The sequence below is a fragment of the Lepidochelys kempii genome, chromosome 11 (assembly GCF_965140265.1).
Source record: "Lepidochelys kempii isolate rLepKem1 chromosome 11, rLepKem1.hap2, whole genome shotgun sequence".
Classification (NCBI taxonomy): Eukaryota; Metazoa; Chordata; order Testudines; family Cheloniidae; genus Lepidochelys; species Lepidochelys kempii.
In genome coordinates, this window is record NC_133266.1 from 77,224,028 (window position 1) to 77,247,732 (window position 23,705).

The window sequence follows — 23,705 nt, forward strand, 5'->3', positions numbered from 1 at the left end:
GCTTGCTAATGAGCACTCACTCTGAGCACCACCCACTTGGGCTGGTGTTTCTGTCGCAGATCCAACTTCAGTACGTCTCAAACCAGTTCTGAGCAAGACAAAAGGAGGCTGCTCCCGAGTATGAAGACCATCCCCTGAACACACAATCTGTTTGCGTGACCCCCAGTTGTAGTGAGCACCTGGCACACGACGAGCGTGAAAAGCCATCCCTTACTGACAGAATGCTAGAAAGATGTAGGTGCTAACTTACCGCTGGGCCCATGGGTCCCACGAGCCCCTGCTCACCCTGTGTGCAAAGAACAGGAAAAGAATTAGCATTATGATGCACATGTGGCCACCCACAGCCTCTTCCTGGGGCTATTTCTCCATCACCCCCATGCTGATGTCACCTCCCCATCTAGGGGTGCTGCGGCCCCCCCTGAGCAGTGGGAAGGAGGATGCAGCAGGCTGTGCCTACCCTGTAGCCCCCAGCACCGCCCACCCTGAGCACAGCTGCTGACAGTGCTCACGCACCGCCGACGGATACAGGGGCCCTGGGACATTTGGGGAATTGCGTCCGCGTTGTCGACAACACGCCCGACTGCCCTGCAACCTCTTTAACCATGAGCCAGCCTCAAACTCTCCTCGCTCCTGCAGTGAGCTGACCTCCCTCGGCAGGATCGGCCCTGGCAGCTGTTGGGGGGGCCAAAGGGCAGGGACGGCTCAGTGCCCTGGCTAAGCATCGGAAGGAGGTGGGGGGGGGTTGAGCTGAAGGAGATGGGTGCAGGGACAGAGCACCGTAGGCCAGTGGTTGTTGGCGGTTATGGTGCAGTGAGTCATGGCCAGCTGCAGCCCCAATTCCCCAGGCTGGCATGGGGACTGGGTGTGAGTCCTCACTGCATCCCCCGGCTGCTCAGTGTAGCCACTGCCCCCCAGAGGCAGAGAAACCTTCATGTGAAACTAGCCCCTGCCCTGGGGCTGGCCACCCCTGACTTCCCAGGGCGTGGCGCTCCACCCTGCCCTGGAGCGCCCAACGCTGGGTGAGCACCCAAAGCAGGCCAGGGGAGAGCCCGAGTCCGTGCGTGACCTTGTCTCCTTTCGTGCCGGCCGAGATGCCCGTCCCATCTGGGCTGATGATCGCTCCAGGCTCTCCTTTCTCACCCTTCCAGCAGGAGATAAAACAAGCAGGAGTCAGAAGAGAGACAACCCAGCCCCTGCCCAAACAACAGCTGCCTTCCCACGGCTCTCTGCGGCTGCCCAGGTGGCAAAGGAGAGCTGCTCTCAGAGTTTCTCTAACAGTTAAATACAAGCCCATGAGCGTCACAGAGGGCTACGCTCCAGCGGTGAACTCACCCTGGGTGGGGCGGTGCTCTGCTGCCCGGCCCAAGAGCAGACTGTGACCTGAGAGAGGTATGGCTGACAAACGGAGGGGGACTTTTGTCCCTTTCCTTTGCTTCTCTCTGGGCTCCCAGTGTGGGAGACCACAGTTTACCGTAGTAAAGTGTCATTGCTAAAGACTGGGGCTAACGAAAAATAATGGCACAAATTACTCATAGATTCTTAGGTCAGAAGAGACCACGGTCATCATCCAGTCTGAGCTCCTGCACAGCACAGGCCAGAGACCTGCGCCACAATAATCCCTAGAGCAGAGTTTATAGACAAACATCCCATCTGGATTTAAGAAGTGTCAGTGATGGAGAATCCATGACCGTTGGTAAGCTGTTCCAATGGTTCATTGTCCTAATGGTTAAAAATGTACACCTCATTTCCCGTTTCAATTTGTCTAGCCTCAACTTCCAGCCATTGGATCCTGTTAGACCTTTCTTGGCTAGATTATTAAATATTTGTTCCCCATGTTTTGTCACCCAGGTAATCAAGTCACCCCTTAACCTTCTCTAAATTAAAGAGGTTGAGCTCTGTGAGTCTATCACTAATCTTTTAATCATTCTCGTGGCTCTTCTCTGACCCCTCTCCAATTCATCATCATCCTTCCTGAACTGTGGGCACCAGACCTGGACACAGGATGGAAGCAGCGGTGGCAGGGGTAAATACAGGGGTAAAATAACCTCTCTCCTCCTACGCAAGATTCCCGTCTCTGCATCCCAGCACTGCACAGCTCAGTTTGCTCAGCTCCATTGTGAGCATCAGGGGACAGATGCAAGAGCTCTAGCACAGCAAGAGCTCCCTGAGCCAAGCTGGGGCTCCTCGCGGCATCATGGAAACCCCATGACTGGAGACATTCAGAACAAGACTCAACGAAAGGCAGCAGGGAGCAGTCCTGCAGCAGCAGTGGGGATGGAGGGATGGGATAAGCCAGTAGGTGATTTTACACCCGGCATTTCTGTCATTCCGCTGGGTTCACTGGGACCCTGCTGCTGGAAAGAGCACAGCTGCTCTCCTATTACTCTCCTGGGATCTGGTGACGCCTCACAGAGTGACGGCCGCCAGCATGGTAGCTCAGGTACCTGACCCAATATGAATTTCCATGCCCCAAGGAGTCCAAGGCCAGTGCTGTGACAGGATTGTGTCTGGTCCCTTCCACTATGAACTGGGAGCCGGCGAGTACCCATCGGTGGGGCTGGGAGTCAGAGAGCAGGAACTTGTAGACACAAGGAACATCACATTGCCACAAATCAAAATCACCCAGTGAGCACTAGGGACAGAGACAAGCAGGCCAGCCTACCTTTGGTCCTGGAGAGCCTGGGAAACCTGGCTCTCCTGAGTCTCCTTTAGATCCCACTGGGCCCTGCAAACGGAAGCAGGGAGGAACAGCCATGAAGACAGTGTAGTGATGCAGGACACTCCTTTACTTCCAGTACTGTGGGCTTCCCCCAGGGGGGCTGGAACAATCTGTACAGTGGGGGTGCTGAGAGCCATTGAACCAAACTGTAAACCCTGGATATGATGGAGTCCACTTCAAGCCATTACCCCTAGTTCCAGCACCTATGACTTCTTCCAAGGTGGGGCAGGCAGGGAGACGCCTTCCCAGGGGTTAGAAAGCTCAGGCCCACAGAAGATGTTCGCAGCTTGCTTCGCAAGCAGCCTGGTTGCTTTGGCAGGCAGGAGTTTGCACTTAATGTATTTGGCCAAAAACACCCAAACAAACGCCTGCAATGTATTACTGCAGGCAAATGTACCGTGTGGCCCCAGCATGTCTCGCACAGCCTGTGTCGCGAGCGCGTCTCCACAGACAACGTTACTCAGCCGTGTAAACCCTTAAAGCTCTTGAAAGTGACGGGAATCGAAATGAACCTCAGCTCTGGCCCAGTCACAAGCAGGCTCCTCAAACGCCCCGACCCACCATCTGACAGAGTCGGTGTCTCGTGGGTGCCATGTTAGGAACAGGGAAGAGGCCAGCTAGTGTATGCCAGCTTTGACTCCAGTGGGGCTACACGGGGGATTTACATCAGCTGGGGATCTGGCTCAGAGAGAAACTCAACATTTAGCTCCAGGTCCAGGCTGTGAACACCCCGGATTGGTGGGTGTCTGGATCTGGGGGGATGGTTCGGGCTCCCACCGGGGACATGGGCTCCTCAGCATGGGGCCCAGGTAACTTTCCCATTCTCAGGGCTCCGTCAGTAAAAACATAAAGCTACTCACCGGGAAGCCAGCTTGGCCTTGTCTGCCCTGAGGAAAGAAACAGACACCTGTAAACTCTCTCTCCTCAGACACTGGGAGAAGTGTAAAACCGTTGGTGCACAAAGGGGACTGCTGGGGCTGCTGGCGGGGCAAATGGCAGGGGGATGCTCAGGACTACGTACCTCAGGGCCTGGTAAACCAGCTAATGCTTTCTGAAAAGGAAAAGATACATATTAGACCACGGACCCCCGCTATCTTCCTCCTGTCTACCTCAGCGATGCCCAGAACTGACTTTCCGCCAAGGGAGGGGCTGACCCAAAGCCCCCTGGGGTCAATAGGAGACTTTGCATTAACTTCAGCCGGCTTTGGCTCAGGTCCACTGCTCTGTTTGCTAAGGGCGATGTGCCCTCTCCCAGCGTGAAATGCCCCCGCTGAACTCGGAAGGCCATGCCGATGGGTTCTATGGGTTTGGTCCTTTCCACTTAGTGCCACTTATTCCCTCTCCCACTGACATGCTTTTATCCTCTCTGCTGCACGCAGCCATTGTGTCAGGGCCTGGAGCCACAGGCCCTGTGCTGAAGATCTCACCATTTAAAACAGTTAGAGATAACCAAGCAAGCTGTCTGAGCCGTTAGGAACATAGCCTAAGACAGACCTCTGCCCATTTACTCAGTTTAGCTTCTGTTTAACCGTCCCATCAGTTTGTTCTAGCCCATGTCTTTAATCACTCACACGCGCGTCCTGTCGTCGTGTTCAGGGTGCACATGGGTGGCGCTGGGCTGGGCTGGATTTCCTGCGGTGTACTTTTAGTTATAGCACTGGCCTGGTCTAGCTCCCATTTGTCTGCGTTTCAGCTCCAGCCAGCTCTGACTTCCCTTTGCCTAAACCCTCCCCTCTCTTCTTTCCTCTGCCAGCCCCTGCTGGAGCTCCCTGCCCTCCCACCTGGCCCTCTGAACAGTGCTAACGTTCACACAGCTGAGTATGCAAAATGGCAACGGCCTCCACTCGCACGGGTCTCGATCCTGCAACTGGAGGAGGACAGGCAGCAACCGGCCCCTGCCTGGAGCCCTGCCCAGGCACGAGGTGCAGCAGGGCATTGCCACTTGCAGGGCTGGCCCACGCGTTGCCTCTCTGAACTCACAAGGGTATCAGCATGTGGGAGCGCTCTCAGTTTCGGGGCTTTTACTCCGAGTTAAACAGGTGCCTCTCCCCAGGGAGCAGCTCCACAGCCCGGAGCAGTCCCGCCAACAGTGACACACCTGCTGACGTGTGCTCAAACGCAGCCCGGCTCCAAGCTGCATGAGCCGTGGGATGCTGGGGCCCCAGCTGGGGGTCAGCACCAGCCCATAGTAACTCACCAGTGCCCGGCAGGCACAAGGTGCCGCTCAGCCGGGTGCTAAGCCTGAGGGAACTGGCACACAGCGGCCGGTTGTGACTGCTGCCAGAGAGTGGGCAGAGAGGGAACAGCCTGGGCAGAGGGGACCCAGAGACAGAGGTGCAGGCCGCAGGGGAGACGCGTCCTTACCTCTTCACCCGACGCATAGATGACCTGCCCCGGGGGTCCAGGGAGCCCAGGGGGGCCTGGGGAGCCCACTCCATCTTGGCCTCGTTCACCCTGAGAAAGACAATTCAGTGCAGGCTTCCTTCCTACTGCACCCAACCTCAGCCCACACGGCCCCCTCTCGCAACTGCAGGGCCCTCCCCCCAAGCCTGCCCCCCCTTACAACCGTTGGCGCAGGCCCCCGAGCCCAGACCACACGCCTCACTGGGCCCCCGAGCCCAGACTGTGCCTCCCCCACCTTGCCCCCATGGTGCTAGGCCCATGAACCCAGACGGCGCCCCCCACCTCGCCAGGCCCCCGATCCCAAACTGCACCCCTTCCAGCCCGATGAGGCTGGGTTCCCAATCCTAGCCTCCCCCCGCCGCCCTGAGCAGCTGGGGGTGGAGACAGAGCTTCGCGATCAGAGCAGCCCAGAGGCTGGTGGGCCAGAAGCTGGGTGGGCCGGCATGGAGGGAAGGGAGCCAGCCAAGCAGGGATGAGACACTGTTCAGAATCAACAAGGGACCAAAATACGCACACAGACGCCACCCCCGAACCAGAGCAGAGCTCAAGGGGCTGGGGGAGATCGCGCCGTGTGCTCCCCAGAGAACAGCAGCGTGCCCCAGCACCCAGCACAGTACTCACCTTAGCCCCCTGGATGCCCTTGTCACCTTTGGGTCCCTGCAACGAGAAGCGGGGGTGAGAGCTGCTCACCTCCGGGCCCAGGAGAGAGACACAACACAACACACAATCTTCACATTGCTAGGGTGGCCTCTGAATCCACACTCCAGGCATCAAGTGGCAAAGTGCCAGCCTGGCAGAAGGGTCAGGCTCTGGTACCTACGAGGGTCTAGCGCTCACTTTAGAAACAAACTAGCCCTGCCTCCGCCGTCACGGGAACAGCAGGGGAGCTGGTCCAGAGAGAGCAAAGAGACAGAACAGGCTCAAATGTCCCGGGACGTCTCCTGTGGCTACCAGGCTGTCCCCATTAGCGACCGTGCGGCGAGGGACAGCCCTGGCGGGAACGGCGCCATCACACAGGCGAGCCGCACGAATGAGCCGGGAACGGAGGAGCTGAGCCCAACGAGGTAACCAAATGGGGTGAAACAGTCCTCCTTGGGGCTAGCGGGAGTTGCAGCTCTGCTGATGAGAACGCCCATGCCTCTTGGCATGGCCCGTCCTGTCCCCAGGAGAACAGCAGATGCGCCCCAGGATCTATCTGCTAATGGAGTTTATACACCAGTGCAGTCTCTGCACCTGGGGCAGGGCAGGGCACCAAAAGGAATCGGAAACCTGGCCAAACACAGAGCAGAATGGGACCTTCTGGAGTGCTGGGGGTGTGGGCAGGGACAGCGCATGGAAGAGATGGGAACCGGGCAGGGGTGGGAAGCGATGGCCAGTGACGGGCTGTGAACAGCCCAGGCAGGTCTGCTCAGCCGACAGAGAGCGACTCAGATGCATTTCATCGGTCTGCAGCGAGGACTTCAGTGACAGGGCAAGGGACACCTGACATTTGCCGCTGGGGAGCAGAACATCGGTATGTGTCACTTGAACGGTACATAGCAGTGAGAACAATCCAGGCCCTGCATCCGCAACCAGCGCGTGCTGAAATCGCCCCACTGCAAACACCTGGGCAGGGGCTCTGAGAATAACAGAGACTCCAGAGTCCACAAAGAGCAGTTAGGGTGGGTCAGGGAGCTGGAATCCCAACACTCACCTGAGGTCCTGGGAAACCTTCCAGCCCTGGGCGCCCATCCACACCTGGAGCCCCGTGGTCCCCCTGGAACACACAGACAACCATAGCACATTGAGACTTTGCTTTTGGCACTGAGAGCCTTGGTCTTTGGGGGTGTGACTCGCATTCCAACAGTCCAGAGTCTGGCTGCCACAGGGCCCCACCCAGCTCTAGGCAGACCCCCTAAGCGACCACACAAGGGTTTTGGGTGGATTTGGTGTCACAAAACCACACACTTTACAAATCTGCGTGATGACACTGTTGAGCATTTTGAAATATCCACCTGTCATTCCATCTCACCACCCCGTCCACCCAGAACCAGTAAGAGTGCGTGTGATCTGCTGCATACAAAATTAAGTTCTAATCTACGAAATGCATGTATTTAACACTTGCTACAGCCATCAGTACCTATGTATTTGAATCACAGGCGTACAGGAGGAGGGGAGTCGGGGCAGCCCTTGATTTTCATTAGATATACCGACCACTCTTTTAATGTGAAAAATATTCAGCGCATTATAAATATATTCAAAAAGAAGAATATTTTGAAACAAATTCTTAACATTGGAATCATTCTAAATGATTAGTGATCTCTCTCATTCAGACCACAGCTGAGTGCCCCACGATGTCATTGCTTGTCATCTCCCAAAGCTAAAGCTGATTTTTTCAGGTCATTGCTACACACCAGACCTCCCTGCCTTGCACAGAACTTGCTCCATGGCAGTTTGGCGCGGTTGCATACGCATCTCATAGATTTACAAAGTGCATCACTCTCACAAGAGCGCTTGTTTAACTTCAAAATATCCGGAGAGCAAGCATGGCACTGTCTGCTACGGTTTTTGGAAGGAGAGACTTGTCAGGGCGGATCCATCCCTAATGGATTCCAAACACTTTTACCCACACACGCATGGAGAGGTGCTCATTTTCCATTTTCTTTACATGCTTCGGTTACTGAGGGTAAGGAGCTGAGCTCTGGTGGTACCTTTGCCAATTCTTGCTGCCCGATTTCTGCCCTGTGTCCGACGTGGTGGCACAATTTGAGTGCCTGCAGCAGGCAGCCATGAATTTGGTTGCCTGTTCGATGACACCAGGCTCTGCTGCACTGATGTCACCCCGCAGAGAGAGGGAGCATCTAGCACACAGAATCTTCAACACAGTGCCTTTGCCAAGGCCATACTAGTTAGCTACTGTATCACAGCCTGAGTGCATGGGGAGCTAACAGCCCTGGTACAAGGTGAGCCTGTTCCTAATTAGCAGTAGCATGGATGTCTAGTCCAGCTCTCCCTTGGATTGAGGGGGTTCCATGCTCACTAAAGATATTGCACCCTGTTTGCAGTAACGGTGCAAGAGCGAGACAAATACGTCAGTGTCGTCTGATAACACGGATATTCCCACCAGTTCCTCTTTCGTGACCATCACCATTTGTTGTACAAGGATGCTGTCGGCCTCCTCATAAGAGATGGCCATATCTTCTCGGTTGATCACCACACCTCCCTGGTTTATTTCAATCGGGCTGCCATCTCTGCCTGTGACGATTAGCTTGTGCTTTAGTATGAGTCGTTAAACTTCTTGTCTTGAATGAGTTCTATACAAATCTTATCAATCAACTGCGTCTTATTTTCAGTAACCATCAAGACAATTTTCTGTGGAGGTGTGACAGAGTGTGCTGAAAGAAAAGGAGAACTTGTGGCACCTTAGACACTAACAAATTTATTTGAGCATAAGCCACAGGGTTCTATCACACCCGCCATAGAAAAAGAGCAGCAAAGAAGCCCTCCAAGCGGCCTAGAGAGACTGTGCAGGGAGCAGCAAATCAGAGGGTTGCAGACCCATTTAGAAGGCACTGTAGAGTGAGAGTCAGACAGTTGCTGCCTGGAGTTGGAGGAGTGAGACCTGTGTTCCAGGCTGGCTAAAGGAGCAGCACCACAGACAGATCAGATGTTGGCAGGGACCAGGGGAGTAAGAGAGAGGTCCTCACTGGCTGCTGGGACTGAGAAAAGGACTTTGGCCCTACAGTAAGGGTGAAGCATTTGTGAAGGTGCTGGAGTGGGGGAGTGGGTCAGGGAACCTAGCAGCACAGTGATTAATTAAAGGGGTTTTGTTTTGTTGAAAGGCCACAGACTGTGTGAGAGACTTGGCTGGAGGGCTGAGTCACTGAAACCGCCTGAGAAACCAGCAACAGAGGTCACCACAGACTGAGGGAGGTGCAGATGCACACCCAGGCAGGGGGTGCTCACAAGAGGTGCGTACCACCTTGTTGCAGGAGGTAGCTGTGTGCTTATATTCAACAGATGCACTTCCGTTTGTTTCTGTAGCTCTGCTAGATCTTACGACCCTCTCTGTGCTGAATTCTTGGAACCTGCCAAAGACAAGACACACATTACCTGCCGCTAGCTTGTGCTCAAGGCGGACTTTGAAACTGGTCATAAAGTCCTTGATGATACCACCTGCTGGCCAGTGAACTATCCAAAGAACTGCAGAACAGCCAGTGACCGAGCAGGTGATTTCTTGTGAAGTATGTCTAGTTGACACCTCAGTCTGCAGCTGCTTCCTGAGGCTTGGTAGAGGAGCAACTCCTATGATAAAATATTCTTGATGTCAACCTCTCATGAACTTGCTTGTAGGCCTATCACTTTTGAATAGATAAGGCTAGTGTCCAATACCAACCCATACATGCTTTTTTTGGTCACTGCCAGTGTCTCCACTACCCTTGACATTGTGCCATACAACCACCTGGGCCAGCTACATTCAAATTCTGGCATTTGGTGAACAGCACGTGTAAGCATGCGTTCACTCATTGTTTGTGGCGTCTCCTGCTGGCTGTCCTGGGAATTAGCTCCGCCAGTCTTGCGCTCTCCCTCCAGTGGTGTCTTCCCCCACCTTGTCTCACTCCGTGGCCCTGCTCACTCCAGGATCAGCAGTCTTCTCTTCGTGGCTTGGCCTCTGGCCAAGTCACTAAGGTCCTCCCCTGCCGGGGAATTCAAAGTCTTTTCAGACCCACTGTCTGGCTGGTGTCTCCCATATCCTAGCCACTCCCCAGTGACTGGTTGGGGAACCCAGGCCCACCCTCTACACTGGGTTCTAGTCCAGGAACCCTGTAACAAGCAGCCATAGTCCGGGTACAGTCCTATGCCTTGCTGCTGTTTCTCTGGGCTTCTTCCTACCTATCTGGCTTCCCCGCTCTCTGGGTTTGCCAGCCTCCAACTCTCTCCCCTCAGAGAGACTGCAGCCTACCCGAGCACCAGCTCCCATCTGCAGTCAGTTACCTGGTGTTATACAGGAAAAAGAGGTGGGTGAGGCTTTTTTTAAACAACTAACACAATCAGCCAAAGCCCAAGACTTGGTGGTGATGAGGGACTTCAGGTACTTAGACATCTGTTGGGAAAATAACACAGCAGGGCCCAGATTATCCAACAAGTTCTTGGAATGTATAGGAGACCATTTTTTTATTTCAGAAGGTGGAGAAAGCTACAAGGGGAGAGGCTGTTCTAGATTTGATTTTGACAAATAGGGAGGAACTGGTTGAGAATTTGAAAGTGGAAGGCAGCTTGGGTGAAATGATAGAATTCATGATTCTAAGGAATGGTAGGAAGGAGAACAGCAAAATAAAGACAGTGGATTTCAAGAAGGCAGACTTTAGCAAACTCAGGGAGTTGGTAGGTAAGATCCCATGGGAAGTAAGTCTAAGGGGAAAAACAATTGAAGACAGTTGGCAGTTTCTCAAAGAGACTTTACTAGGGAACAAGAGCAAACTAGCCTACTGCGTAGGAAAGGTAGGCTGTATGGCAAGAGACCACCCTGGCTTTACCAGGAGATCTTCAATAATCTAAAAATCAAAAAAGAATCCTACAAAAAGTGGAAATTAGGTCAAATTATAAAGGATGAATATAAACGAACACCACAAGTATGTAGGAACAAAATTAGAAAGGCCAAGGCACAAAATGAGATCAAACTAGCTAGAGACACAAAGGGTAACAAGAAAACATTCTACAAATACATTAGAAGCAAGAGGAAGACCAAAGACAGGGTAGGCCCGTTACTCAATTGCCGGGGGGTAGGGGGGCATGCGCAGGGGAAATAAGAACAGAAAATGTGGAAATGGCAAAGGTGCTTAATGACTTCTTTGTTTCGGTTTTCACAAGAAGGATGGTGGTGACTGGACATCTAACATAGTGAAAATGAGGTAGGCTAGAGGCTAAAATAGGAAAAGAACAAGTTAAAAATTACTTAGATAAATTAGTTGTCTTCAAGACAACAGGGCCTGATGAAATACATCCTAGAATACTCAAGGAGCTCACTGAGGAGATATCGGAGCCATTAGCGATTATCTTTGAAAAAAGTCATGGAAGATGGGAGAGATTCCAGAAGACTGGAAAAGCACAAATCTAGTGCCCATCTATAAAAATGGAAATAAGGACAACCCAGGGAATTACAGACCGGTCAGCTTAATTTCTGTATCCAGAAAGATAATGGAACAAATAATTAATCAATCAATTTGCAAACATCTAGAAGATAATAAGGTGATAAGTAACAGTCAGCATGAATTTGTCAAGAACAAATTGTGTCAAACTAACCTGACAGCTTTCTTTGACGGGCTAACAAGCCTTGTGGATGGGGGAGGAAGCTGTAGACATGGTATATCTTGACTTTAGTAAAGCTTTTGATACTGTCTGGCATGACCTTCTCATAAACAAACTAGGGAAATGCAACCTGGATGGAGCTACTATAAGGTGGGTGCATAACTGGCTGGAAAACCGTTCCCAGAGAGTAGTTATCAGTGGGTCACAGTCATCCTGGAAGGGCATAATGAGTGGGCTCCCACATGGATCAATTTAATATCTTCATCAATGATTTAGATAATGGCATAGAGAGTACACATATAAAGTTTGCGGATGATACTAAGCTGGGAGGGGTTGCAAGTGCTTTGGAGGATAAGATTACAATTCAAAATGATCTGGACAAACTGGAGAAATGGCCTGAAGTAAATAGGATGAAATTTAGTAAGGACAAATGCAAAGTACTCCATTTAAGAAGGAACAATCAGTTGCACACATACAAAAAGGAAGGAGTACCCGCGGAAAGGGATCTGGGGGTGATAGTGGACCACAACTTAAATATGAGTTAACAGTGTAACAACTGTTGCAGAAAAAGTGAACATCATTCTAGGATGTATTAGCAGGATTGTTGTAAGCAAGACATGAGAAGTAATTCTTCGGTTCTACTCCGTGCTGATTAGGCCTCAACTGGAGTATTGGACTGGAGTGTCCAGTTCTGGGCGCCACATTTCAGGAAAGATGTGGACAAACTGGAGAAAGTCCAGAGAAGAGCAACAAAAATGATTAAAGGTCTAGAAAACATGACCCATGAGGGAAGATTGAAAAAATGGGGTTTGTTTCGTCTGGAAAAAGAGAAGACTGAGTGGGGACATGATAACATTTTCAAGTACATACAAGGTTGTTACAAGGAGGAGGGAGAAGAATTGTTCTTCTTAACCTCTGAGGATAGGACAAGAAGCAATGGGCTTAAATTGCAGCAAGGGCGGTTTAGGCTGGCCAATAGGAAAACTTCCTAATTGTCATGGTGGTTAAACACTGGAATAAATTGCCTAGGGAGGTTGTGGAATCTCCATCATCGGAGATTGATAAGAGCAGGTTAGACAAACACCTGTCAGGGATGGTCTAGATAACGCTTAGTCCTGCCACGAGTCCAGGGGACTGGACTAGACGACCTCTCACGGGCCCTTCCAGTCCAGTGATTCTGTGTCACCATGGCTGCAGCTATACCTTGTGAAGGTGGTTTCAATGTATGTATCCTATTCCTGGAACATGGTGCAAGACATCCTCATCCTTTGTGAACCGCTCTAAGACGCTATCTGGCACGGATTCCATGGGTCGCAGGTCCTATAACCCTTTCCGTGTTAGGCCTTGCTGAAGCCCTAGGCATGGTTAACAATATGAACCAAAGAAAGTCTGGTCTAAGCAGAACAGTAACACACCAGGTATTAGCTCGCCAAGCATGCACCTTCCTGACCAGAGAGCACGGTACAAGAACATCCCGCATTCTCAAGAGATAGTCTCGGGCAGACATGTGTTAGTGTCCCTGTGACCCATTGGACAGGGCGCTAGGACCATGCTTTGCTAACAATAAACCTGGCCGAGCACCTTCGCCACCAAACTGAGCCTGTGGCCTCGAGTAACACTGAGATCTATGGATCAGCAGGGGCCAACGCGGGTGCTCCCGAACAGCAGAATCGCAGCGCTCTGCAGCACGCCCAGCTCCGGGCAGAGCGGGCACGCCCAGCTGCCAGAAAGTAAGGCAGCATCAGTGTCACCGTTTCCAGATGCAGCAGCCTGTCTCCTCTCTCTACGTTTACGTACACCATCACGTCTCAGTTCGGGGCGGGGGAGGGCGAGAGACGTACCAGCAAGGTATGCTGCTAATGCAGACATCACATATGTACCTCAGCGCTAACCCTGCTCCATAGCAAGGTATTCCTCTGAAGTTTTCATTACAAATCACTGAAATCCAACAGAAGTGGTTTCATGTGTCACCTGGCTTGTCAGTCAGGAGGGGCATGCTATCAAGGGCTCACTTTTCAAAATGCCCAACAGTGACAAGGGGTCAGCAGGCACGTTCTCTGAACTCAGGGTCTTGACATTCAGAATCCACACAAAAAAACCATCCCCACCCCCACGGTCTGGACACTAAAACACGGTACTGCCCAACGCTTGCATTGGCTCCTGGTCTCCTCATGGACTGGGCGGGGCAGGAGTGGAGCCACCATCCCTCCAGCTAGAACTCATAAGACAGGGTGCAAGATTTTCTGCAGCTCTATGAAGTGATCCTACCTTTTGTCCTGGCAAGCCAGGCAGCCCAGGGCTGCCAGTGTCCCCCTGGAAGGTAAAGAACAGTCAATCAGTAAGGAGGAGGAGCTCTCCTGCATGTAGCATGGGAAACGTGTGCTGGAAATGCACGTTTCAGAGGTTGCACAGACCACCCCATGGATCAGGCATGTGAGGGGGCCAAGGGGCTGACAGCCAAGCTCCCTTTATCCATGCTATGGCTCACCAACACTATCCTTCCTTCCGAGGCAATGATTTCTCAAGGCACAAAGGGCAGTCAGATGGCTAATTTCCAATGGCTCAGCAGGAGCCAGGCCCCTACCTGCCCTTTGTGCCTCTGGGAACCTCTGCCCAGGCTTTCAGAGCACTTCTGGGGACGGGGTGGAGTTTGTCCCTGCACAAAAACAGCTCCTCGCTGGAAGAGGTGCCGTCTCAGCATAAACAATTCTGCTTGGAGGCAAAGGATTAATGAATATCACGGAAAAGTCCTGGGGGGACATCCTGGCTCCAGGGAATTCAATGGCAAAACTCCCTTTGATTCAGCAGGGCCAGGATTCCTCCCCATGCGTCTCCATTGCAGACTGGTTGTGGGGCAGCACAGCGATACCCTGTGTAATATGTACTATGAATCGGTCAGCGCTCAGAACGGACTGGACATGTGCTGGTCAGATCGACCATGCTGAAAGGCTACTGCTCAGATTTTTTGAGACAACGGCATAATATCCTAACTCCTGCTGGGCTCTCCGCTGACTTCTGCGTTCCCACGTGATCTGGTCAATGCCTATTAGAGAAGGGGACAGGGTCGTCTGTAACACACGCCAGAGTGGAGAACGTAGGAGGGCTGGGGAAAATTCCCCACTCTGCGCAGGAGGGGGACTCCCCCGAGAAGAGCGCTCCCCAGGGACGGGAGCTGGACCAGCCCCAGGGACTGGCCCTTCCATCAGAGGACACGTGTCACTGCACTGCTTGGCTGGGGCTGAACAGCCCAAGTCTGCTAGGGCAGACGGGTACAAACAGATTCCCAATGGCTCCTGACCTTGAGTCCGGGGATTCCTGGTGGCCCCTGTATGAACAGTGAATAAATACAACACGGTATCAGGCGAATGAGCGCGTGTCCCCTCAGAAGCCCCTGAACCGCTGGGAACTTTGGTGTTTGTTAATAATTTCGCTACAGGAGGACACCAGCGGAGCCCCCAGGATCACACGCTGCCCCTGGGGGCGCTGTCGCTCACTCCCAGCCAGCACCAGCAGGAGATGGCTTTTCCCAGCATCCCCGTTCCCGCGCTCTGCAAACACCTGCCCCTGCTGGCTCAACACTCCCTACCTCACAAGCTGGCCTGCCACGGGTCCGGGCAGGCGCTGCCAGGCGAGCGGGCCTGCCGGGGGTCCGGGCAGGCGCTGCCTGGCAAGCCGGCCTGCTGGGGGTCTGGGAGGGGGTTGGCAGCTACAGGCTCGAGCTGCAGACATGAAGTCCATGGACTTGGGGGGGTCATTTCCTTGCTTAGCGTCCTGTGCAATGCCCGTTTCCTGGGCAGGGTGGAAGAATCCTCTGGAAGGGAGAGCCAGGGTTAACTGACGGCCAGGGGGACTTACCTGCAGCCCTTCAGGTCCGCGTTCTCCAGGAAAGGTAGAAAAGAAAGGCATCCCCGAGCCTTCCATGTCGCCCTAGGGTAACAAACACCCGGTGAGATGCAAACACGGCTCACTCCGCCACCCAGGCTGAAGCACAGAAGCCAGGCTGTTTTGCCAGGCAGAACCACAACAAGCAAACAGCGAATGGGAGCAGTGTCAGCCGGGAGCCCGTCAGCTTGGCCTTTTCTTCACATAGCGAAGCAGTGGGGGGATGTGGTACCCGGGGCACGGCACGCAGGCCTCCACGTTCAGACAGCAGAACAGCAGCTGCCCGGGAGGCACCATTACTGTGCACAGCCAGAACCCCCAGGGGCAGGCCCTTCCCCTCCCCGTATCCCGCCGGAGCAGTGGGGAGGGAAAGACTCCTCACACACCGGGAGGGACACCGGAGTTCTGCCCCACCACACTGCTGCAGGGCCTGCCAGCTCAAAGCCACTTGGCTAGCGCGTTGCAGGTCAGAGTGAGGGGGCTGGGCACACACGTCAGCCCAGAAAGGGGGTCCTACAAGCAAGAACTGGGATTCCATTAGGGTCCCACTGGAGGATCCAATGCAGGCACCAGAATGGGCAGACAACACGCTCCCCACGGGACCCTGAGTCTGGCCCCCCAGAGCACACAGACAATGTGCCCCCTACAGGATCTGCCAAGTGGGGCCCCCCAGAGCACACGGGCAACGTGCTCCCCACGGGATGCCCCGGGAGGGGCCCCCCAGAGCACACGGGCAACGTGCCCCCAAGGGATGCCCCAGGTGGGGCCTCCGCAGAGAGCACGGGCAATGCTCTTCCCACAGAACCCCCTCAAGTGGGCCCCCCCAGGGCACATGGGCAACGTGCCCCCAAGGGGTGCCCCAGGTGGGGCCTCCGCAGAGAGCACGGGCAATGCTCTTCCCACAGAACCCCCTCAAGTGGGCCCCCCCCAGGGCACATGGGCAACGTGCTCCCCGTGCAGGACGCCTCAAGTGGGGCCCCCAGAGCACAAGGCAACGTGCTCCCCGTGCAGGATGCCCACTAACTCATGGCAGGAATGGAGTGTTAGGATTTCAATCTGCTTAGCAGCCATGGCTGGTACTTACAAATCCAACCTCGTAGCCTGGCCCAGGAGGTCCAGCAGGGCCTGGGGGACCTAGTGGTCCTCGTGGTCCCATAGGTCCAGGAAGGCCTGCCAGCCCGGTTTCTCCTGGGGCTCCCGCCAGCCCCATCTCGCCCTTACTGCCCTGCAAGTGGGAACAAAAGGAACCCTGTCACGCAGACAGGCTACGGCCTGAGCTCTGAGGCTGCAGCCAGAGCAATGGGATCTAATAGCCCAGAGCGGAGGGGAGCATTCCCTCCCCCTATGCCCCCCAGCCGAAAGCACAGCGCAAGCAAAGACTGAGCAGCAAATCAGACCAATAAAACAAGCGATCCAAGACCCATGTCAGTTACCAGCACTTCCCAGACAGTCCCAGAACTGCCTACACTGGCAGATTTGATGAGAGAGAGGCAGACACATTCCGGGTGAACGCACCTTTCAGGGAGGTGAGAAACTCACCCCTGTAGTTAGTGCCAGGTACGGTGAGGGCAGGTTCTGCGTCCTCACTGCTCTGCTGGGGCACCCTTCCCCTGCCCTGCAGCACCCATTCTCCTCTCCTGAGCAGCAACTGCCGGTCCCACCCCCGTATCGCAAGACCAGTGCTCTCTGCAGTGTGGAAAACGTCCCCCAGGGTGCGTTCATGAAACTACCAACCTAATTCTTTCTTAGGAAATGCTGCTCAAAAGCCTGCCGGCTGGAAAGCCAATGAACTGAGTCAAGGTACCTCTCCACACGTACAAGGAAGCAAGGGAACGGCTAGCATCCCTCTGCAAGTTACATGTGCAGAGACCCTGCACTGTCTCTCCCAGTACAATTCTGTACGTCCTGGGAGCTCAGAGGCATGCCCCTGGCTTAGACAAGCCCACTTCATGCTTTCCTCGTTGGTCAGACAGAGCCACTCGTTGCACTAAGAAGTTTGACTTTGCATGATATTTCCCTCTCTCTATCAGAACATTAAGGGTCATGCAGACGCTGGGCAATACAGAATGAAAATACTGTACGGAAGGAGCAATATTCAACAGAAATTGTGAACTACGTTATCCACGTTATTAACTCCTCAGACAATAATAAAGAAAAGGTCAGCATTTCAAATGCTTTCCTGCTTGCACTGAATAAATGCCTTTACAAGTACCTATAAACCATACACGAAAGAGACCTGCAATTAACCCAGACATGCAATTAACCCAGGGGACGGATGCTTCTCAGGCTTGCTTTGCCTCAGTCTGTAACTACTTTGGGTTCCTACGCTGCCACCAGACTTTTAAATCCAGTAGCTCTTTATATTCAGTAACACATGACACTTCCACTGATCTCATGGAAAAAATTCCAATCAATTTTGTAGCATAAAAAGTGTAATTGGTAACATGTGATCACTCGCCCCCGGCGTAAGAGAGGCAACCACACCCCACGTGGCTGGGCAGAGTTTGGATGCACTGGACTCAACATACAAACACAAGCTCAAAGAGCACAGATTTGCCATGGATAACCTGACATGCAGAACCACACAGAGCAACTGGATTTAAGTGACTTTCCTCCATAGGATTCTCTTATTTTTGACAGCGAGAGCTCTGAGACACATGCGCCTGTCTAAGCCATGCCGTCGGCACGCGTGTACGGAGCCTTTACCTCGAACCTGGTCTCTCCCACAGGTGGGGATGTAGAGTAGTAAGAAAGCAGTTCTAGCAGGTAGGAAGGGATAGGAGGCAGGTTGCTCTGATTAGATGGGAAAAGAGTGAGTGGAGACAGAGAGAAGAGTGATAAGAGAAAAGAAATCATTTCCTATGAGCACTGGTGGAAGAGCAGACCTTACAGCCCCATGGCCTTCCAAAACGACCCTTTGCTGGGAAATGGGCTCAGGAGTTCATATTCCTATCTTCTGTTACATCAGTCCCAGATTCCACCTGGGACCTAGCAACGAGCTCAAACCCAGGAGCCAGCTCCTGCCCTGGCTGGTGTAAATCAATGGAGCTCTGTCAACTTCACGTCTTGATGCCAATGTGCACCAGTTGGGCGCTGGCCCCACGTGCTCACGCTGGGCCCTCCCACTACCGCTCCAGAGCAGCGTCCACGTGAGTGGAGCCCAGGCCTCATACCCACCCTGTGCAGAGCGATGCATCTCACCTGCTCCGAACAGCTGGGGACACGGCCTGGAGAACTGAAGATCTAGGCCCCGATTCTTTCTAGCACTCAGGCCCACATTTAACGGGAAGCCTCGGTGTCTCGCTGCTGTGACTGAGTCACAATGGACACAGCGGATGCTCCAGGGCGTTGGGGAATTGCAGCCTCGGCCCAGAGCTTCCGCACCCTGGTGCTCAGCCAGAAGGGCTTGAGTGGTTTTGTGCCCACAGACCCTCAGGAAGAGCATGTGTGCTTCCAGGCACGTGCTGCCCTCACCCAGCCCAGACATGACATCAGTTATACGTGTGCTCTGGAGAGCGGGACAGAGGAAAGAGGCAGGACAGAACAAAACACCAGCAGCGGGCAGAGGGGAACATGCAGGGAACGGGACCCACAGTGGGTAATCAGGAGACTGAAGGAGCCACTGAATTGGCCAAGGGTAAATGGCCTAAATGCAAAAAGAAAAGGAGGACTTGTGGCACCTTAGAGACTAACCAATTTATTTGAGCGTAAGCTTTCGTGAGCTACTGCTCACTTCATCGGATGCATATTGTGGAAAGTGTAGAAGATCTTTTTATACACACAAAGCATGAAAAAATACCTCCCCCCACCCCACTCTCCTGCAGGATCTTCTACACTTTCCACAGTATGCATCCGATGAAGTGAGCTGTAGCTCACAAAAGCTTATGCTCAAATAAATTGGTTAGTCTCTAAGGTGCCACAAGTCCTCCTTTTCTTTTTGCGAATACAGACTAACACGGCTGTTACTCTGAAACCGGCCTCAATGCAGGTACCGATCCACTGTATTCACTCCCAATTCAAGTATCGCTGTGCACCGCTCGTCGACGTGGGAATGGTTGTCTCAGGAATGGCAACTGCTGTAAGCTAGTTGGCCAGCACACCTCTTCTTATGTGGATCATCCCCTGGATTTGATTCTGGATTTCTATTTCTAACGGGGCCCCCTATCTACTATTAAAACTCCACGCGCTTGAGCGCCAGGGCCAATTTTGCAGCACTGAAAATTCCCAATTTTCTAAAATTGCATTGAGATCATTCTGCGTGGGACATCCATCAAAAAGTCAGCAGGAATAGCCTTTCCCAATTAGGAAAACTACACTTTGGCTTTCTTGGTGGCTCTAGGCTGTGGCAGTTCTCAGAATAAAATAAAAATCAAGAAGAAGAAGTTAGACAGAGACGTAGCAGCTTGACAGAGAAGCCATAAAGCAAATGGCTTTTGCCATATGGAATTTTGTTAAAGTTTAGATAAAGTTAAGGTCCCGTTTCAGTTTAAAGCACAGACGTCCGAAGAGTGACTGTCAGAAGGACGCCCTGCGGGTACGGGGAAGGCCTGACCGTGCGAAGCCTCAGGGCTGCATGGAATTCTGCTCATAAGAGGAGAGTAAAGTTACACAAGCGAGTGTTTGCAGGATCGGGGCCTTATCCCACACCAGTGACTGCACTGAATGCGCTGAGCGTATGAGTTAAAAAGTATTTCCACGAGTCACGCTGTAAGCTCAGTCAGGATTGTGACGAGCCCTGAGCCAAACTGCAGACATACATGGGACAGTGTCCTGCACCAAGACCTCCCCCATGCTGATCCGTGGCTGGGAAAGAGCGTTGCTCTCCGACAATCTTGCTGAGATCTGAGGTATCCTTGTATCCTCCTGGCCAGCATGTAACACCTGCTGCTACGCTGGAAGCTGTGCAGCCAGCCATTGATGGGAAAGCTCTTTACTGTAAGGGGCAGGGTCCCCACTTCACAGGCGGAAAAGGTGAAGCACAGAGTGTTTCCTGGTCAGCGTCACAAACCGATTCAGTGACAGAGCTGGCAACAAGATGGCAGAGCCCCAGCACCATGCTGCCGGCCACCACTCAGGAGACGTGCGAGCGGCACATCGCGGGTCACGTTTCCCGTCTCTTCCTAAACTTAGCCACACGTCCCAGGCCTGCCTGTGACCCCTGCCATGAGCTCTCCCTTCCACCCACCCTGGCTGGGTACAGCCTGCAATTGAAGGAGAGCAGATAGATCCCCAGTGGAATCTGGGTGCTGGTTTCCAAGTCACCTGCACTACAAGGGGCAGAGTAATCTCAGAGCCAGAGAACGGTTCCGGGGGAGGGGAGGTTACTGTACCTTGGGTCCAGGAGCTCCGGGGAGGCCTAGGTCACCTGGGTCCCCCTGGGAACAAGAAGCGAAGGAAGAGTGAATCGTCAGACACAGTGCTGCAGGCCAGGACAGAGGGGAGAGCTGTCTGGCCCAGTGGCACACTAGGACAGCTGGGGGGACTGTGTAACCTGTTCACACGCTTCTTTGGAGTCTTTTTGACACAGGGCTGGGGATACAGTATTACCTCACCTGGCCTTAGCTACAAGTCTGGGTAGGCTTCCCCCAGCAGAGCTACCATAGCCCTGCACAAGATCCGATCCTGGGCACGCAGGACAGCCGCAAGAGTGACCGGAACAGCTTCCCCCACCAAGAAAGCGACCACAGGTAACACAGGTCTGATCCCTGATTTCTGGGGGCGCTCGCTCCCCGGTGCGCAGCATGCGTGGAGCACAAAGTGCACAGACTCCAGCCAGGACAGCGAAGGTGTGGCACGCCGTGAAGGACTGCAGCAGGCTTGCACAGCAGCCTCGCACCGGCTCCGCGGCCGCACATCCCACGCTCTGTCCATGAGGGGACGCTGGGAGCAGAGGCCGCGTCCATAGTCCCCAGTCAGCCGTGATCATGCGCTGGGGTACCCTGCTGCAGGTCTGCGCTCTGTGGGCAGGGACAAGGCAGCCTGCGGGGACCAATGTCAGCCCGAGTCAGCGGCTACCACCAGGCTGCCATCCGCAGCGGGCGTGCTGGGCAGATGCCAGCTGAAGTGGGGGCATATGAGTGGGGTGTGGGCTGCTTTACTTTCCACTCCCTGGTAGCTGCATTTCCTGCTATGCCTCCTGTCCGGCCCCCTCCGTCCGCCAGTTACATTCGCTCAGCACACCAGGGGCACGCAAGTTCCCTCCAGCACTTTGCCACCGACCCCTGCTGCGGGCCAGGCGTGCTCCTGAGCTGGGATTTCTTATGACGCAGTATGGTGTGTACCATCGGAGCGCCTAGAAGGCCAGGCACGGCCCTGGGTCCCTGTGTGTTAGGCGCTGCACAAACGCAGAGCAAGACCACACAGCTGCGGGCGGCTCACAGACTGCATGCCCTGGCCTGCCCCCAGTCACCGTGGGGATATATCCCATACTTTTCAGTACCCAAGGCAAAGGGTGCTTGTTCTGACTCGAGGCAGGGCTTGGGGCAGGACAGAGCTACCCCAGGCTCTTGCCTGCCCCTAGCCAGCAAGTTACTGCAAAGACTCTGTGGTTCCAGCCCAGGACCCACGAAGAGGGGACACGTACCCGTTCTCCTCGAAGCCCAGGCTGGCCGGCAGACCCATTTTCTCCTGGAGGACCCGCAGGACCCTGCAAAGTTAGAGAGAGGTAATCTCAGTTGGAGGAAACATTTCAGAACTGCCATTTTCATGCTGGTTTATTGCATTAACTCTTTACACGTCAGAGGAAAAGGCCCAGCTGCCCTCAGTGGTACACGGCCACCATGCTGCGCACTGACTCTCACGCCCGGGAGTTGCTTTAGCTTTCGATGAGAGTCACTGCACACCGGGCTCCTCTCCAGCCACGCCCCAGCCCAGGACGGGCCATCGCCCCCCGCCGGGCTCTTCTCCAGCCACGCCCCAGCCCGGGACGGGCCATCGCCCCCCGCCGGGCTCTTCTCCAGCTACGCCCCAGCCCGGGACGGGCCATCGCCCCGCGCCGGGCTCCTCTCCAGCCACGCCCCGCGCCGGGCTCCTCTCCAGCCACGCCCCGCGCCGGGCTCCTCTCCAGCCACGCCCCAGCCCCGGCTGTCACCCACTCCTAGAGCTGACATGTTTCCTCGGGTGTCTCCATCCCATCTATTGCCCCGCACCCCACATCCTCTGACCACCCAAGCTAAAGGCAGCGCCTGGGTACAGCTGCTGTTCGTGTGCACCAGGTGTCCATTCCCCCCGAATTCCAATGAGAAGGCGTGCCCCGTGCCCCCCCATGCTCCAGCACCTCCAGCCAGAGCCAGGCCGAAAGGCCCTGGCTCTGGCCCTGCCACGGGAAATGCTGGCGCACTGCCCTTAATGCCAGCAAGCACCAGGAGCAGCCCTGGAACACATCGCCATTCCCAGCACATGCTCCCCTCCACACTTACTGGTAGGCCTTTGGCTCCGGGGACGCCAGCTCTGCCTGGCAGGCCGGGGGGTCCTGGCAGCTCAGTGCTGTTCATCCCAAATCTTCCTGGCTCTCCTGGCAGGCCGGGCACCCCAGGAGGTCCGGGGGGCCCTGGTGGGCCTCGGGGGCCCTGAAACAAAGTAAAGGATGTTTGGCTGCACGTGGCCACGTTCTCCCGTGCCTGCGGCACCATCTCCAGACGCCGACTGGTGTCCCTTGGCACGCCACGTCTGGTGCCACTCACCATGGCAGCCTGTAGAATACCACCCAACACCAGGGCTAAGCAAACGAAGCCTTCAAGAGGTAGCTGGAGCAGCCCCCTTCCCTGCGCTTCACCACTCACCCGGAAGCTTTCCAGATCGCCTCCAAACCCAGAGCCTTCCATGTCGATGAACGTCTGGAAGAGAAGCACACGGACACAGACGTGACTCCCATGGCTCCGGGGAGCTGGCACACATTGCCAGCAGGGACTCGGCCCGCTTCTGTGGTGCTGGGGAGTGAAGGGTTCCGTGGGCTGGACCTCGGCCCCCGCTGCTGAACTAGCAGGAAGCACCTCCGGAGCGGCCGAGGGAGTCAGACTGGACGTGGGGAAGAGCAGTTTCTTATCCGCACCAGCCACAGAAAGCAGGGCAGTCTGACTACAGAGGGCAGATACGCCCCACAGGCAGACGCCCAGCACGAGGCTCAGGGGCTGCATGAACCCACTCACAGCAAGGCCTGAGCGGGGCTGAGGAGGTGCCCAGACCTTGGGCAGGCCTCTGCGTAAGGGCCATATCCCCCATGGAAAAGGTGTTGAGCCCTGAGCCCTGCTGCAGCCTCCGTCTGCGGGGCCCGGCCTGCTTTCTCCGGCAGCGCCGAGCGCGTAGCAGAATCCAAGATTCCGATTCCAAAATTCCAGTTTTCTTTCGGTTCCAAATCCGAGTGAAGAACTGACATTGCAAAATCTCTCATGGAACACAATTCAAAAATTTCATT

The 23,705-nt window shown here is 54.4% G+C and overlaps 1 protein-coding gene across 10 annotated transcripts in view; it reads right to left on the reverse strand.

Annotated features, from left to right (window-relative positions):
* COL18A1 (collagen type XVIII alpha 1 chain) overlaps positions 1-23,705 on the reverse strand; it is a 242,449-nt gene that overhangs the window by 19,866 nt on the left and 198,878 nt on the right. For 7 of the 10 annotated variants that reach the window (XM_073306919.1, XM_073306918.1, XM_073306913.1 and 4 more), the window contains 17 exons: positions 23,074-23,127; positions 22,711-22,860; positions 21,876-21,938; positions 20,623-20,667; positions 17,999-18,085; positions 16,377-16,517; positions 15,266-15,337; positions 14,709-14,735; positions 13,679-13,723; positions 6,816-6,878; positions 5,744-5,779; positions 5,084-5,173; positions 3,741-3,770; positions 3,580-3,606; positions 2,663-2,725; positions 1,067-1,141; positions 251-286 (listed from right to left, as the gene is read on the reverse strand). In XM_073306919.1, coding sequence (XP_073163020.1) covers positions 251-286; positions 1,067-1,141; positions 2,663-2,725; positions 3,580-3,606; positions 3,741-3,770; positions 5,084-5,173; positions 5,744-5,779; positions 6,816-6,878; positions 13,679-13,723; positions 14,709-14,735; positions 15,266-15,337; positions 16,377-16,517; positions 17,999-18,085; positions 20,623-20,667; positions 21,876-21,938; positions 22,711-22,860; positions 23,074-23,127 — 1,104 coding nt within the window. The remainder of the gene's footprint in view (positions 1-250; positions 287-1,066; positions 1,142-2,662; positions 2,726-3,579; positions 3,607-3,740; positions 3,771-5,083; positions 5,174-5,743; positions 5,780-6,815; positions 6,879-13,678; positions 13,724-14,708; positions 14,736-15,265; positions 15,338-16,376; positions 16,518-17,998; positions 18,086-20,622; positions 20,668-21,875; positions 21,939-22,710; positions 22,861-23,073; positions 23,128-23,705) is intronic. The other 3 variants (XM_073306917.1, XM_073306916.1, XM_073306914.1) reach the window with 2 other exon arrangements.